General features: G+C 41.2%; 1 protein-coding gene across 1 annotated transcript in view; it reads right to left on the bottom strand.

Annotated features, from left to right (window-relative positions):
• Window positions 1–18006, bottom strand: part of SH2D4B (SH2 domain containing 4B) — a 103165-nt gene that overhangs the window by 50678 nt on the left and 34481 nt on the right. Inside the window, exons 2-3 of the mRNA XM_075257974.1 lie at window positions 10379–10538; window positions 8962–9109 (exon numbers count right to left, since the gene is read on the bottom strand). Of these exons, the coding sequence (XP_075114075.1) occupies window positions 8962–9109; window positions 10379–10538 (308 nt within the window). The remainder of the gene's footprint in view (window positions 1–8961; window positions 9110–10378; window positions 10539–18006) is intronic.

The raw sequence follows: 18006 nt of genomic DNA, 5'->3' as shown, positions 1-18006 counted from the left end.
TTGCAAATTCAAAGTCTTCAGAGTCTGAGGTCTGAGCTGAGGTGCAGAGGGTATCACCTCCTGGCTGAAGGGTGGGGGTCCCTAGAAAAACCTAAACTCCTCCCATCTAATAGGATCCACATCCTAAGCCACTCCTGAGCACAGAAATGGCTTGCTAAATCCAAAGTGACCAGAGTAAGATTGGAAAGTGAAAACAGCCAGTAATAGCGCATAACAATACAAACCATTATAAAACAAAATCAATGTAATATCCATCACATTATGTATCCAGAACATAGACTTTAGCAGTACCCCTTTTGTTGGGGAGCAGTACCATTGCTTTATCAAATATATTGGGAAGCACTTCAATATGTAATAGTGTATATTTGGAGCACCGATCCCATCATTGCTAGAATGTGAATGTCATGCAGTACATGCATAGTGTGAAAACCACAGTGACAGTATTGGTTTTCTGAGTGTTTCTAGCTCAAAGAGAAACATGTTAATCCTGGAAAATGGAGTTCTGCACAATTTGCTGTTATGTAGCAAGAATAAACATAGTTAAGAGTCTGGCAGCAAAGACACAGGATGAATAATAAATGTTCATGTCCTGGAACATATCATTAAGTCTCTCCTCTCTATACCTGGCTGGAAGATGAAGAATGTGGTCAATGAGTTACAATGTATATAACCTGGTAGGGGGTGTTAATGATCTAGATAGAATTAGAATGAGAATAAAGAGCTAATATGTATCCACATAAAAAATAGCACTAAAAACATCTTGTATATTTGTAAGAGGTGTCTGAAACCTCCTATGTCCTCCTTAGGCAAAAGAAGGTAGGTAAAGATCATATGTTATTGTTAAAGGGGCTCTATCAGCAAAATCATGCTGATAGAGCCCCACATATGCGTGAATAGCCTTTAAAAAGGCTATTCAGGCACCATAAAAGTTCTATTAAACTACCTCTCCGTTTTAAAATAAAACCCTAAAACAGAATGTGATCAACTTACCGAACGTGCACAGTGGGCGGGCATTCAGGGTGCGCCGTCTTCTTCATCCACGCCTCCTCTTCCTCCGATGTCCTTGGGTCCCTTAAGCAATGTCAGTTCGCGAGCGCTGGAGGAAGACGGGACCTGAGGACATCGGAGGAAGAGGAGGCGTGGATGAAGAAGACGGCGAACCCTGAATGCCCGCCCACCGTGCACGTTCGGTAAGTTTATCACATTCTGTTTTAGGGTTTTATTTTAAAACGGGTGGGGGGGGTGTAGTTTAATAGAACTTCTACGGTGCCTGAATAGCCTTTTTAAAGGCTATTCACGCATATGTGGGGCTCTATCAGCATGATTTTGCTGACAGAGCCCCTTAAGGAGGTTATACAAAATAAAAAAAACATGGCTGCTTTCTTTGAGAAAGAGACAAACACCTGGACACTAGCTGCGTCTGGTAGTGCTACACAACTTTGGAGATGTGAATGGGGATGAACTGCAATACCACACATAGCCAAAAAATATATAAAATATATCAATTAATTGCATGATGTCCACTTATTTTTTTTAAGTGTTCTTTGGCCTGGTTCACATCTGTGTTCAGTATTCCGCTTAGGGACTCCCCGAATGTAAAGCCGAATGCATTGAAAAGCGGTGAGCACTAAAAGCACACGAACCCTATAGACTATAATGAGGTCCATATGTTTTTCGCGCAGTGTCTGCACGAATTATGCGGAGAAGAAATCCGTTCATGAAATACTTTTCTCTCCGTATGTTCCGTGCGGAAAACACACAGACCCCATTATAGTCTATGGGGTCCATGTGCTTTCATTGTCAATGCATTTGGTTTTCCATTCAGGGGGATCCCCAAGCAGAATATTGAATGTAGATGTGAACCAGGCCTTAGTTTAAAAAAAAAAAAAAAAAAATGGTAGGATAATACAGTGAGACACATACAAGGATTTCCTGGAGAGAACAGGTCCCATATCATGTTCTTATACATACAGTAGCCCCTTTGCTGTCAGTGTCTGGACAATGCACAAGAATGGAGACTTATAGCACACGTGCACAAAGCAGAAAACCTCAGAGCCTTCCTATTTGTATTGTGTTGCCCACACAGGAGTGTGAGGCTCTATGTCTTCCTTTTTATTTATTGGCGAAAATCAATATTGCGCTCTTGTGTGACCCGGTTGTGTTTCAGTTTTGTAACTAAAAGCCTTCAAGTAAAGCTGCCTATTGGTCAATGTACTGAGCTTAAATCAAATTGATCCCGAATGTAATGTCCATAAAACTGGGTTTTGGACTGAAACATAAACAACCCTTTTTTATGAGACAATGACATGAGCAAATTTGTCTCTCCAGGCTTCATAAATGTGCAAGTTGGAAAAGTAGTATTGATGTTGGGGTTAATATTGGCATAGAGGAAAATTGACCATGCTTCACTTTGAGAATTGCAAATCTAATTGATCTGCTGCAGCAAGCTTTCAATTCCCGAGCAACTGTACAAGATGGGACGTGCAGAAGTTGCTAAAGCAGGGCCGGGGCGGACTGCAGCTTGGCTCACAATGAAACAACTCAGCAAAATGCTTAATTATGAAAACTAGAATGTAAGCAATGTAGTTCAAAGGTATGGGCACCTTTGCTTGCGCAGATACGAGCCAGCAGGCACGTAACGGTAAATAAACGTCCGGATGCTACTTAAATTATCTTCACTGTCTCATTTTAATCATGTAATATTATTGCTGACAAGTGCTATGTTTTAGCGTTATGCCTCATTAATCCCCCCACCCCCACCCTTTACAACTACCTGAGTCTCACATAAACAGCTTACTCCATGTTCTCCTCTGAGCCATACACTTATTATCATTCATAAAACGACACGCATGTAGGCAAATACAATTATTCATGTAAATATATTTCCAGGTCTATACTGTGTATATTCAGCTGTATTGTACGGCACCGGCTATTGTACTAGTAAAATAAGCGGCAGAGTAAAATCATGGCACAGTGTATTAAACATGCCAGATTCTGTAACACTGCCAAAAAATACAGGCTAAAGAAGGCTTTGGAACTAAAAATATATATATATATATATATATATATATATATATATATATATATATATATATATATATATATTTTATTGTGAGAAGGTGACAGACAGAGTGCTGGAGTACAGATATATTAGGGGGCAGTCACACGGAGTAACGCGGTGCTTATTCTAGCACGATAACTCGCGTAAGAATCAGCACTGCAAAACAGAATCCCATTGACTTCAATGGGTTCCGTTTAACACAAAATCAATGGGAGGCTTTTTAACCAATGTCAGTGGGATTCTGTTTTGCAGCGCTGATTCTTGCGCGAGTTATTGTGCCAGAATCAGCACCACGTTACTCCGTGTGAATGTCCCCTTGGCTCCAGGTTTCTGACGTGTGGTCCAGGGGGGATCTGGAGTAGCCCTCCACCCAAGTGTAGATCCTTGGCTCATTACTGGGCCAGAAAAAGGCTGCAGATCCTGCACTTCAGCGCAGTTCCATGGGGTGAAAGGAGGTGTGTGGGTCTGTCCTGTAACCCGGTGACAATATATTACACTTGTTTTGTTCGTGTGACTGGAAGTATGCCACATGTATAGTTAGTTTATCTGTTAGCTAGTGGCTCAGACGAGCAGGCTTTTTATTTTGTTTTAGCCTAAAGTTAAGACTTTTTGTGTTGCTTATTTTGTTCCTGAAGTCAAGGTTTACTTTTTTTCTTTTGTTTTTTTTTTTTCTTTTTTTTTAATAAACCCATTTGCTGCACATTTTATGTCACTGTCTTGACAGTTTGGGTCCACACCACTGCTTCTACCGAGCTACCTCCCCCACGATACATACACACTACATTGATCACTGCTATATAAACGGTCTTCTTAGTGAGCATGGCCAGATCTTGGCAGTAAACAGCTGAATATCCACATTTATATATTAGACCCTGTTCACACGGGGAGCGGAAAGGTGAATTTTGGCACTGAGAGTGACACGGGAGCTGTCACACTCGAGCCAAAATCCGCCTGCCACGACTGTTGCGGTTCTGACAGTCGTGGCTTCCCCCTCTGGAGTAAACTCAAATGAATGGGCCAACTCCGGAGGTTGCTGACACAAAGAAGAAAGGGCAGCTCGCTTCTTTTTTTCCATGAGCAGCAACATGCTGCTCATGGAAAAAAAGTTACCTGGCGGTCTCCATAGACCACCATTGTGAGGGGGCGGATTATGATGTGGGTTCCGCACCATAATCTGCCCCATCTGTGCCCGTGTGAACTAGCCCTTACAGGAACAGGACATGGGCAACATCAATACTAAAAATCAATAAGGCTTAAGGTAACTGGGGAATGGAAGAAATTCCTATCTGCTATAACAACCAGGTCCACCAGGTATTCATCGGATTTCCGCCATTTTATACTGAAAAAGGCAGAGAAAAAAGTCATCCATGCAGAAATCTTCTCTCTGCCGATTTTTGGTGGGATCTGCGGCTCGCCTACAGAGACTCCGACACAGATGTGAGCCTAGCCTAAGAGAGCTTCACTCATGTTGCATAGAATAACACAGCTTGTATATAAGCAAACAACTAATGAATAGTGTTGAGCGAATAGTATTCGTCAAATACCTTGCTCCCATAGGAATGCGTGTAAACGGCCAAACACCAAGGGGTTAAGTGCATCAAATATTCACTGCGCTTAACCCCTTGGTGTTCGGCCGCTTACATGCATTCCTATGGGAGAGAGGTATTCGACGAATACTATTCGCTCATCTCTACTAATGATCAATGGTATGAAATTTTTACCAGAAACTCATAAGCAGACACTTTGTATCTTATAAAATAGATACAATGGTCACTTTTTCCGAAAGTATTTGTAAACTTTACAGTTATGGATTTCTTTAGGTTGTTGGATGGAATAGTTAACTAAATCACAGAAAAATCTGTGATGAGAAGACCATCAAGATTATAAAGACTAACATTGTGGTTTACCAACAAGCGACATACAGTAGCCGAATAATTTGGGTTTTACAGATTACTGTAGGATTTTATTTACTGTAGCAGAAAATAAATTTCTAGAATAATTTCCTATTTAATCTTCATGAGCTAAAGGATTCTGAAATCATATTGTCAAATATTATGTCATTGTAATTACTAAAGTGAAACAAATAGTTTTCATTTGGTCGATAGTGAGGAAATCATTTGCATAAGTCGGGAAAGTAAATGCTCTTTAATGGACTTGACATTTTTTTAACTACACTTTCCCGACTTTAAATATGGTCCACTCATCATTTTAGGAGGGAGATTTGTGGAGTGTTAAATATTTTAGCATGGTTAAAGCACGCTTGTTAAGTGTTCTGCATATAATTCAAGGCTTTGAATCCTTAATGAAGGCGCCGAGCTCTGGGAATTGTATTCTCTACATTACGGATTTTTAGCAGACGCAAAATGTAAAATACCGAAAAATATTGATACAATTTAAGTCAAAAAAATATCCGAAAAGAAAACATGGATTATTATAAACAATGTCAAGTTGGTTTTAAAATTTCATAGCTAGATATAAAGTTTTTACAAGAATCAGTATAACCTATTAAGTCGAAAGGGGTTTTCCAGTTACAGCCAGAGAGAATCCTGATTAGAGATGAGCGAACAGTAAAATGTCCGAGATTCGATATTCGTTTAGAGTAGCCCCTCAATATTCGACTACTCGAATCAAATATCGAACCCTATTATAGTCTATGGGGGGAAAACGCTCGTTTCAAGGGTAGGCAACATTTGATCAAATTCTACTTACCAAGTCCACGAGTGAGGGTCGGGCTGGATCCTCCGAGAAGTCTTCTCCTTGTAGCGTCCCCACGGCATCTTCCGGCTCTGAATTCACTCTGCCAGGCATTGGGCCTGGGCAGAGCCGACTACGCATGCCCGCACTACAAGTGGACATGCGCAGTTGGCTCTGCCCAGGCCCGATGTCTGGCAGAGTGAATTGACAGCCGGAAGACGCCGCAGGGAAGCTGCACGAAGACTTCTAAAGGTAGGAGAAGAACCAGCGTTGATTGACCGACTGTATAGCATTCGGCAATCAACACTGGTTCTGCATCGAACTTTTACATTCGAATAGCGAGTGGTACTCGATCGAGTACGAGTATTTAGAATACCGTAGTATTCGATCGAATACCTACTCGATCGAGTACTACTCGCTCATCTCTAATCCTGATGAGCATCATCTACGGGGGCATCGGGGAGCAAATAACCAAACCAGGGTCCAGAACAAAGTGTAACAGAAAGACCTAGTGTAACGCTGATTTTAAAGTCAAGTTTAGTACCAAGGAGGTGTATTTGCTTATTCGGCTGTCTGAAGCCAAAACCTGATCTGGACTGAGCTTCGGAGGTGTTCTCATGTCCAGTTGCTCAGTCATCCTGTCTAGGTATCTCCTGTCATCTTGTTCTAAACTTCATACAGAAGAGCCAGAACTTTAACGAAGAGTTGACCATTCTTTAGGGTTGAGCGATCGGGATCAGAAAAGATCGGATCAGCGCTCAAGTAAATTTCATGATCGGGATCGGATGGAAAATGATCGGAAATCGGATTTTAAAAACTATCCTGAAATCTCAAGATCGGCTCAGCCCTACTCCATAAACATAAAGTAACTAGGGTTGAGGGATCGGAAAAGATCAGCTTCCGATCAGCGGTTGAGTAAATTTCACGATCGGGATTGGATGGAAAATGATCGTAAATCGGATTTTAAAATCGATCCTGAAATCTCTAAATCTGATCTTATAATGGCTGTGCTTGGTAAGGCAGTTCCACGCCAGTCGTTTCAATGGAAGTGGGCCACAAACAGTCCATGTGACTCATAAACCTGACCTTACAGGTGTGCTCACATCTCAAAAGATCGCCAGAAATCACCAGGAAAATGCTTGACACTACATAGAGGCCTAAAGAGGTAAAGTAAGGTGAGTATGAAATTTTTTTTTTCCACTTCTCATCAGCCTCCACCTATTATAACTGTGGAGACCTCGTAGTATAATGCGGTGGACATTTAGTGTGCCCAAGATGAATCTCCATTTGTTCAATTTTGTTAAAAAATCAAGCAATTTGCCATATTCGGTCGAACCCGGCTCGGTGCAATCTAATTCACCAATCTCTAGTCCTAGTCTTCTTATTTCTTAGGTAACATAGGAGAAAGTTTGGTAGGTAAGATTAGTCTGTTTGCTGATGAAACTAAAGGCTTGATATTCATAGATGGGTTTGTAACATGGATGAATGGTCAAACAATGGACTGAAATTCAATGTTTTCAAATGTAAAATATTGCACTTGAAGAGAAGGAACCCTCTATTTGAGTATTGTATTTGATATTCTGTGTTCGATAGGACACCAGAAGAAAAGGAATCTAGTGGGTACTGATAACAGACTGCCTCAAAAGCATGGAAGACAAGTAGAATGCTGGTCTGTATAGCTGGAGATATAACCAGTTGGAAGAGAGAGATTATGATCCCACTGTATAAAGACATTGTGAGACCACATCTTAATATTGTGTCCAGTTCTGAAGACCCCACCTACAAAAACATATCAGGAGTGGCTTGAATGGGTTACCCGGTTTCTAGTATTGATAGGCTATTGTTAGGCTAGGCTCTCAATATCACCTTTGGGTTAAATATTAAACCCAAGGACAAGGGGCACAATCTAAAATCAGTTGGGAAGGAGATCAGAGCCATTGTCGGCAAAAAAAAATATTTTACTGAAAGTTGAGGTTTGGAACAAATCTACAATAAGTGAATATACGTAAGACTGGGGCTTATTCCAGGCAATCTTAAGATAAAAATGGAAATGATATAAGAACAGACTAGATGGATAATGTAATATTTTTCTTCCATCAGTCTTCTATGTTTCTAAGTTCTTGGCAGGCTCTCAGAATAATTTCCTCTGGAGGTCTCAAGCCACCCCACTGTTTAAATGCAATGATTTAATATACATAATACCGCTCCTAATGGATAGTTGGTAGTTGCCACAAACCGTAGTACACTAATGTTGATAACTTCTGTCATGGCCTTTTACCCTCATAGATGCCATAGTCAATAGTGACCATACATTACAGGGGTCACTTCTTTTCCGATCATTCAATGATATATACATGAATAGAGTTGAGCCGATCTTGAAATAACCTCTGACATCGATCCCTCCAAAAAAGATCGGGATCGAAATTCCGATCGTGAAATTTACTGGATCGTCAATCTGAATCCGATCTATCCATATCGCTCACCCCTATTAGCATGTTCTACTTGGTGACAGGCCCTCTTTAAGTGCAGTTTGCATTAACCTACTTTTTGCTTATAAGTTAAAGCAATGTATTATTTCCATTCTAATTCCCATTATACAGTTGAAAGAGTTACAATGTCAAACCATACAACTTTAAAAGGGCTTTAGCATTTTTTTCTGTTGCATTTGCAGAAATAATTACTGCAAAATGTTGACATCCATAATTTTAATTAAGAATGTACGTTCTACTCCGTTGGTTATGAAAAGCTGTATACAGGGAGCAAATTAGTTCTTATTTTAGAGCGTGTTAAATCCAGAATTCTACTTACATCCCAGCATGTCACAGCGTGGAGCATCGATTGGTCAGTGTTCTTGAGCCGGGACAATATCCTTTTAGTGCAATTTACTAAAGGTCAAGGGATAGCTCAAAAACAATAAGTTACTGTTGTCAATTTATACCGTCTATCACATAGTTCTGACACCATGGGGTACGTATATAATCGTAGATTTAGCATTCAACCCAATGGTGGATCTACTGTATACAGTATTAATACTACACATTATAGATGAGCGAGTAGTATTCGATCGATGCGTTTAACCCCTTGGTGTTCGGCCGCTTACACGCATACCTATGGCAGGGAGGTATTTGATCGAATACAACTCGCTCATCTCTACTACACATAATAAAAGAATACATCAAGCAGGTGATAAAAGAGATGATGCCTACCTTTAATTCCTCCTGAAATTGCTTTTCTAGTAACTTTGCTGCTTTGCGATCCTCAATCTCAACTTTCCATTTTTCAGCCACTATTCTTGCTTTTTCTTTGGCCATAGCATCTCGAAACTTCTTTTCAATTTCTGCCTCTTTCTGCTTCCTTTGTAAGATGAGGATATTATTATTAACTATTTCAATATATACAGTACATCACATCAGGCTTCTGCTTATATGTTTAGGCCATACATCTATATGTATAGTGTACAGAACCATATGCGCTATGTTTGGTCCCATTTCTATAGCCAGTGGTTTGGCTATAGAAGTAGTATTCAGGTCCTGGTGCCCATAGGGACCTAATGGCTTTTCTGCTACATGGTATACAACACTGTGGGCAGTGGCAGGGCAAGCTTTCTTGGTACAGTTCTTGGTTTAGAATACACCCCACTCCCCTGAACCCCATAGATCAGTAACTTAGTTGTCAGAAGGACAGTTATTTATTTAATTGAAATAAAGAGAAGGTCTCTTTTGATCCATAAGTTACAGAATTATTAGACATTTGGACACTCTCTCCAACTAAATGTAGTAATATATTGTGGCTACCATATTTTCCTACCCTTGGCAGAGGCAAGATGTTGGGTGTTGTTGAAGATTTTCCATTTGTTCCAAGTGACAATCCATACTCCAAATTAACTTTTGAGGTTCAGTATTTTTTTAATGCCATGGTATCCAGATGTAAACCTATTGAACCTATTAAGGATATACCTTTCGCAGACTATGCTTGCCCCATAGAACCATATGTGATTAACTTTTTAAAAAAACTTATATCGAATTTATGGCCCAAACATATTGTGAACATAGTTTAATCTCCATAGAAGTTGTGATGTAATAGGCATTCATATACAGAATATATAATAAGAATGATATTCATTTTAAGGAGTATTAGCATAACAGTCTGCTGTCATAGTATGTCTAAATCAAAAACAGAGTTTTTGTTTTACTCCTCCTACTTAAGGTTGAGCCGATCTTGAGATTTCAAGATCAATTTTAAAATCCGATTTCCGATCATTTTCCAGCCGATCGTGAAATTTGCTCGATTGCCAATCGGAATCCGATCTTTTCCAATCCCGATCCTCAACCCTAATCAATGCTTTTCTATGGGAAAAGTCACTTTTTGAGTTGAGCCGATCTTGTTTACTCCGACTTCGATCCCGCTGGAAAAGATTGGGTCGGAATTTCCAATCGCGATCGTGAAATTTACTCGATCGCCAATTGGAATCCGCTCTTTTACGATCCCGATCGCTCAACCCTACTCCTACTACATACAGTAGACAGAGTAACATGAACACGCTCATTTTTACATAGTCTTGTTGAACTTGAAAAAGCAAACTATTCCATATATAAATAAATGACATGTTTAGTGTTATCTCACCATTGTTCCTCTGCTTCCTTCTGAGCTTGATATCTGGCTCTCTCTGCCATTAGGTCCTCACATATTTGCTCATATGGCTTATCTCCCTGGGCTTCTCCCATCACCCAAACCCATATTTCTCCATCAGAACCTTTTAGCCACTCAATATGTTTTGAATTATCTAGAAAGAGTAAAAATATGCACATAAAAAGTAAAAAAAAAATAAACCTTTTCATCTTCATTTAACTGTTAGGGATATGAGTAAGTCACATATTGCACCAAATACTTTTACCCTTGTTTGCTAGTCTGCATACAAAAATATATAGAATATGATTGCAGCATCAGGTGATAGCGGGTCTATGTATAGTCTATGGACACACAAAGCTCTGAATAGGACTTGTAAGTTCCTGTTGATTTTAGATAGAATTAAATCCTTCCAAGGGGTATTTCATCATTGGTACATTACTGATAATATTCTAGCCATATCTCTCAGTTTCTATGGTAGATATATCCCTATAAGTTAGACACGCAAAGCTGATCTTATATCATCCTACTAATATTATAAATGTGAAAGTTTGTGTGTGTTACTCTTTCACGCAAAAACAGCTGAACAGATTTGGATGAAATTTGGCACATAGTGTGTAACCTCGATTAACACATAGGCTTCACGACTGTTATGAATTTATGTTCACATACTATATTACACTCTCTTGGCAGCTACTTAACTCAGCTAATTGGAAATTGCTGATTAAAGCCAGGTCTGTTATCTCTCTCTAGGTAAACGCACAAATAACCCTCAGTCCATTGTGAACAAGTATTTTCATATTATTTGATCTGCCCCAGGCAGTGCTGACACACTGGATGGAAAAACCCCTTTAATACAAATTGGCAGTTTCCCAATTTTAAACCTGCTGGGAAAAAGAAAATCTACTTTGTTGCAAAATTATAAAACCATGAGAGCTATGCAGGTAGCCAGTAGTCACAGAGTTCTCCCCAAGCGAAGCTCAGGAGGATTGAACAAGCTAGGCATCAAGCGGCTCTTAGAGCAGCCGAAATGCCGAAGCATGTGGACCATTGACGCCAACAACACGCTCATTATATGGTGTCCCAGCGAGTTGCTGAGATGCTGAAACAATCACAGGCATGGCGTGAGGAACAAGTTCAGCAGCAGGACAGCTTGAGAACTGCCAAAACGCCAGAGGAAGCGAACCATCGACGGCAGCAATTTGCTGAATATAGGCGGATCATCGATGTCAACAACAAACAGATGAAGTCACAGGCAGAGGTTAGTTTTAACAATGAAACAGATAAGAATTATTGCTGTCAATGTAACGAACAGAAATGGTAAAAACATATATAATTATTATACACATTATATACATCTGTGTGTAAAATAAACAAACATCAGGTTTTTACTCAGTGAGATGACATAAGTTTCATATTTTTGCATCTAGTATAAATGTAAACTTGTTATATAGACTTGTTATATAGATTTCCATGGAGTCTAAATTAAGAGATGAGCAAATCAAAGCTCACGAAGTGGAATTCAAGTCCAATTTCAGGAAATATTCGATTTGCATCGAGTCTGGATTTCCCCACATGGTAATGAATTGCAGGCGGCATCAGGAGATGGTGTTAGCTGTAACTGACGGCTAATGCCCTGCTCCATAAGCCCTGGTTGGAGCACAGCTTTTTAACAGATTTTAACACTTGGATGCCGCGGTCAAAACATGACTGCAGCATCCATGTGGTTTTGACATGCTACACGTCCCCATTGGCACCCTCTCGCCGATATCGGGAGGTATCTCCAGGGCAGTGTTGTAGGGTATAGGGCCCGCGGCAAGCTGTAAATAGCTGGGGCCCTGGACCACCATGGTAATAGGTGGGGAAAGCCTGGTTCCCCAACCGCTATACATACTGCGACTGGCGAGGGACCTGGCGATCGCTGGGCCTCTTTTCATCAGATGCCAGGCCAAGGAAGGTGATTTTTTTTTTAAAAAAAATGCTACATAAATTAGCATTTATCAGACACTAGTACAACAGATTACCAAAATGTTACACTGCCGGTTTGCCCGGACGTCTTTACCAGAGGTCTCTAGAAGGTCAAGTGGATTTGACAGGATGAGGGTCCAAGTAATTGCCCCATAAGCTACTGTAATATATGTTTCTAGTGATAGGGATGCCAGGGATGATGATAAACTGTCCCTGCCGTCTCTAGAGGAGCTTCAGCTGTAGCAACAGCAAGCTCCCGGCTTCTGGTACATTCTTTTAGAATAAAAGAGGGACTGCCACAATGGGAGGTCCGGTCAATGACCTTGATTTGTACACCTGGGCATAGTCGTGTTGGAACAGAAAAGAGCCTTCCCCCAAATGGTTGCCATAATATTGGAAGCATAATTTTCCAAAATGTCTTGACAAGCTGAAGATGTACCTTCTCTAGAACTAAGGACCTAGATCAGCCCTGAAACTCCATAGAAATTATTTCCTCCACTAAACTTTACAGATAAGACTATTTAGTCAGGAAATTAACATTCTTCTTGCATTTGCCAAGCCTAAACTCATCCATCAGACTTCCAGACAGAGAAATGTGATTTGTCGTACATTTCCATTGCTCCAGATTACAACAGTGGCTTTGTACTTTACAACACTTCATCTCACTATTAGTAGTGTGCTTGTAATCTAAGGCTTGCATGCAGTATCTTGGTTATGGAAACCATTGCTATGAAGCTCCTGCCACATACTGGCCACATTTTGGGCTGATGTTAATGTCAGGTTTGCAGTTATTGAGTCAGTAGAATGTCGGTGATTTATATGTACTATGTCTGGCACTTCATGGCTGTCGTAGTTCCTAAATACTTTGTTAGGCGTAGGGCTGGAACCTCAGCAACCCTGTGTGGAGGTTGCCAGCCCTTTCCTCGCTGTGCTCCCAAGCTCCCTGCTTCTGGGTCTCAGGAGGCAGGCCAGAACCTCCGCAGTGATGTGCGGGGTCGCTGGTCTCCTCTTGAGACTTACGGTTTTCGGCCTAGCGTCAGGCTAGAGCCTAGTTCAGGGTGGCTCTGGCTCTGGACTGCCACTGGCTATTCAGTGTTTCTCCTCAGTTCCTGACAGTGTTTATCCTGTGTCAGATTGCCTGGTTTTTTTGACCTTTGAATCTGCCTTTGTCTCCTGATTTTTGTACTGTCTGCTCCTGTGTATGACCTTGGCTTGCCTTTAGACCTCTGCTTCCTGAACACCGTTTTTGTACTGCTTATGTTACCAACTCGGCCTGCCTGACCATCCCTTTGGATTACCCACTGTACTGAGCTGCCCTCGTGCTCACGACCCAGATCGCACAACTACGCCTCACTCTCTTCTGGCACCTGCTGACCACCCACCACTGCCTTCTGGTTTCTTGGACCCGCACCGCACCCTGAAGATCTGATGGGAAGAGTTCCCAGTTTCTGGTTGTACTGTGATTTATGGTGCGCTGTGTGTTTAGCATTTTCCAACCTGTACTACTCTGCCCAGCAGTGCCGCCAAGTCCATCCCCACTAATGTGCGGTTGGAGTTGGTGCGGCCTAGGGGGTGTTGGACACACAGCACCGTATTAACCATATTGATCAGTATATCTGGTACTGTTTTTCACTATTGGCTCAGAACTGCATCTGTTATCGTAACACAATTCCACATTACAATAATGCCACTGAAAATTGGTGGAATATCTAAGAGGGAAGAAATTTCATAAACTGGCTTGTTGCATCGGTAGCCTCCTATTACAGCGGCATTCACTCAGCCCTTTGAATGAGTTGTTTGTATAGGCAGACTACTTTATTTTATGTACCTGTGGCAATGTGACTGAATGAAACATCTAATTTATATTAAAATATCCAAATAATAGATATATACTGTATTTGCCATGTGGTACGGTATTTGTCCTTTAAGAAGTCCAAAAAAGAAAAAGTAAGGAAAATCCATTAACCTTGAATATAACATTCATGAAGAAAGGGGCTGTTCTACATCATCAGTGTGCAGTATCCTGAAGTAACGGCGCTATTTGTCATGATCAGGGCTAGATTTCCCATTTGGGGAAGTAAACACTTGTATTGCGAATCTTAGGAGTGGGGTCAGTAATCACATCGGAGATGTCAATTCCTAAGTAATTGTCTATGAATGCTCTAGTAGTTGTATTGATCAAACCTGACTCTTAGCTTCGAATTCTGTGGTGCTGTAACAAAAATGTAACTGGAAATAATATTATCTAGTGACGTCATATGTTTAATGAGACAAATATTCACTGTTGAACTTCATATGGGTCATCAAGGGCATGACCGCTGGATTTTTTTTTTATTTTTTTTTTACTATTTCTCCTTTATGGATTTCAGGGGGAAAAATTTTACTAATAGGATAAGGGATAAAGGAAGGATTTGGAAATAAATTTGTAGAATAGCAATTTGGGCCAAACACAAAATTAAAGGAGTTTCATTATTAATAAACGTATCACCTAAAATGTTTCACCTCTGCATTATTTTCCACTGCAAAAATTTCTTAAAACTTCTTATTGTGGCGATGAGAAATTGAGAAACGGATTGCAGTCCCCGGAGTATTTTGATTCGAAACCATAAATACTACTCTGTTCTCCTTCTACACCTTTCCTCTGGCATCATAGAATTGACCCTCTCCTGGATGTAAACTGCTTATTTAGCGTCTCTCATTCACACACCAACTCCTATCCACACCTTCTCAATGTAGGGGTCCCTCAAGGCTATGTCCATCTATGTTCTTGGTCTAGGATAACTTAGAGTCCCATGTCAATACCTCTGTTACACCAAATAAATCTCTTTGGACCAGAATAGGCTATCCAGAGTCCCAGAGTAACTAGGGGTCCTTCTCCTGCTGCTTTCTCAAACTAAGCATAGAAACAAACTGAATTTAGAATCATTCTCACACATTACTCAGCCCCCCTACCTGGACTATGTCTCAAAATTAATAGCCACCCACTTACCCCAGTTCCACAAGCTTGTTGCCTTGAGTAACTTTTCGTATCCTTTGAGCCCTACACCCAAGAACTCAACATCTCCTGACGTCTCCAACTCCAAAACATTCAGTGAATATGCTCTTCTTACCCGTGAAACTACATATTGTCTTGTTCCCCTCAAACCAATGCTATAGTCCACCCTCAAATTCATTGCTCACTTAACTTGCCTCTCTCCTCATTTATCATTAATAATAATAATAATAGTAATAATAATAATAAATTCTCTATAGCGCCAACATATTCCGCAGCGCTGTACAATTTGTAGGGTTCAAATACAGACAAAGATACATTACAAAGAAAGTCATTTCACACAATGGGACTGAGGGCCCTGCTTGCAAGAGCTTACAATCTAGGAGGTAGAGGAGGTGACACAAGAGGTAGCAGGGGCGGCATTGCTTATACAGAGGTCAGATACTTTGTAATAGAGGTGACTGTCATTACACAAAATAAAACTTTGAGCCGTCAACAGTCGTGTCCTTTAACATGTGGATGGAGCTTGGACAGATAAAGTTATCCTGAGATGACATCATAACATGTGGGAGTGGGGACAGAGGAAGGTTAAGGGTTTACGTTAGAAATTGTGATAGGCTTGTCTGAAAAGATGTGTCTTTAGTTTGCGTTTGAAGCTGTAGAAATTGGGAGTTAATCTGATTGTCCGGGGTAGAGCATTCCAGAGAAGTGGTGAACGGAGAGCATGGGTTGGGCGATAGACAGAGACGAGGGAGGAAATGTATGGAGGCGCGGCATTATGGAGAGCCTCTCCTCTTGACAGTCCTTTCATTGGGTATCCATTGCTCAGTGAATATAGTTTAAAATACTAACACTGCCATACAAAGCATACACACTGGTCCTCTCCATACATCTCTGACCTAAACTCCCAGCTACCTCCCCACACGTAATCTTCAATCCTCTCGAGATATTCTACTTTGCTCTGTATTATTATAAGACCATGGACTGTATAGCACATGACCATGGACTGTATAGCACTGGAGATGAGAGAATACTATTCGAAACGGTAGTTTTGAATAGCACGCTCTCATAGGAATGAATGGATGCAGCCGGGGCCGGCGTCCTGCCACTTAACCCCCTGCGCGCCCGGCCGCTTCCATCCATGCCTATGGGAGAGCGCTACCGTTTTGAATAGTACTCGCTCATCTCTATATAGCACATGACCATGGACTGTATAGCACATGACCATGGACTGTATAGCACAAGACCAAGGACTGTATAGCGCATGACCATGGACCGTACAGCACAAGACCATAGACTGTATAGCACATGACCATAGACTGTATAGCACATGACCAAGGACTGTATAGCACAAGACCATAGACTGTATAGTACTTTACCATGGACTGTATAGCACAAGACCATGGACTGTATAGCACAAGACCATGGACTGTATAGCACATGACCATGGACTGTATAGTACATGACCATGGACTGTATAGCACAAGACCATGGACTGTATAGCACATGACCATGGACCGTACAGCACAAGACCCTGGACCGTATAGCACAAGACCATGGACCGTATAGCACAAGACCATGGACCGTATAGTACATGACCATGGACCGTATAGTACATGACCATGGACTGTACAGCACAAGACCATAGACTGTATAGCACATGACCATAGACTGTATAGCACATGACCAAGGACTGTATAGCACAAGACCATAGACTGTATAGTACTTTACCATGGACTGTATAGCACAAGACCATGGACTGTATAGCACAAGACCATGGACCGTATAGCACAAGACCATGGACCGTATAGCACAAGACCATGGACCGTACAGCACAAGACCATGGACCGTACAGCACAAGACCATGGACCGTACAGCACAAGACCATGGACCGTACAGCACAAGACCATGGACCGTACAGCACAAGACCATGGACCGTACAGCACAAGACCATGGACCGTACAGCACAAGACCATGGACCGTACAGCACAAGACCATGGACCGTACAGCACAAGACCATGGACCGTACAGCAGAAGACATGGCAAGGTTAAGGCGCCTTTTACGCGTTGCAAGGCATGAGCCCCTTAGTTATGCTATGATAAAGGGCTTATGCCTCAAAACGTGTAAGCAGAGTTCTATACATTATTTTCCTACCAACTTTTATGTTACTTTGTATATGAATTAAAGGTGACTCGTCTCTGATTTTTCTGGTGCTGAATATTTTTTGCACATTTTTTTTTCTTTGCTTGTCCTCTCCTCTATTTGAAAGATGCCGATCTTTACGTGTGACCTCGGATACATAAGTGGGCTGTGTTACACACACATCTCCCTATATTATAAAAATGAATTTCTGTCTGTCTGTCTGTCTGTCTGTTCTCTAATGCGAACCAAACGACTGGACCGATCTTCACCAAATTTGGTACAGAGATACTTCAGGTATCCGGGAAGGTTTAAGACGAGACTCCAACTCGCTCGGACGTACCGTTGCTGAGATACAGCATTCCAAACACAGTGCCCCCCCTTAGCCAATACAAACCTGCAAGACTTTCACTCATATTCCAACTGCAATACACACGGTCACTCCACATGCACAATACAACACTGATATCCAAACTGAGATACACGCATCAGAGGATTAGATACACAGATCAGCACACAGTATCA

Source organism: Leptodactylus fuscus, chromosome 10, assembly GCF_031893055.1.
Source record: "Leptodactylus fuscus isolate aLepFus1 chromosome 10, aLepFus1.hap2, whole genome shotgun sequence".
In the NCBI taxonomy this organism is placed as follows: Eukaryota; Metazoa; Chordata; class Amphibia; order Anura; family Leptodactylidae; genus Leptodactylus; species Leptodactylus fuscus.
The sequence above is the reverse complement of the archived record's forward strand: the minus strand, read 5'-3'. Positions and strand labels throughout refer to the sequence as shown.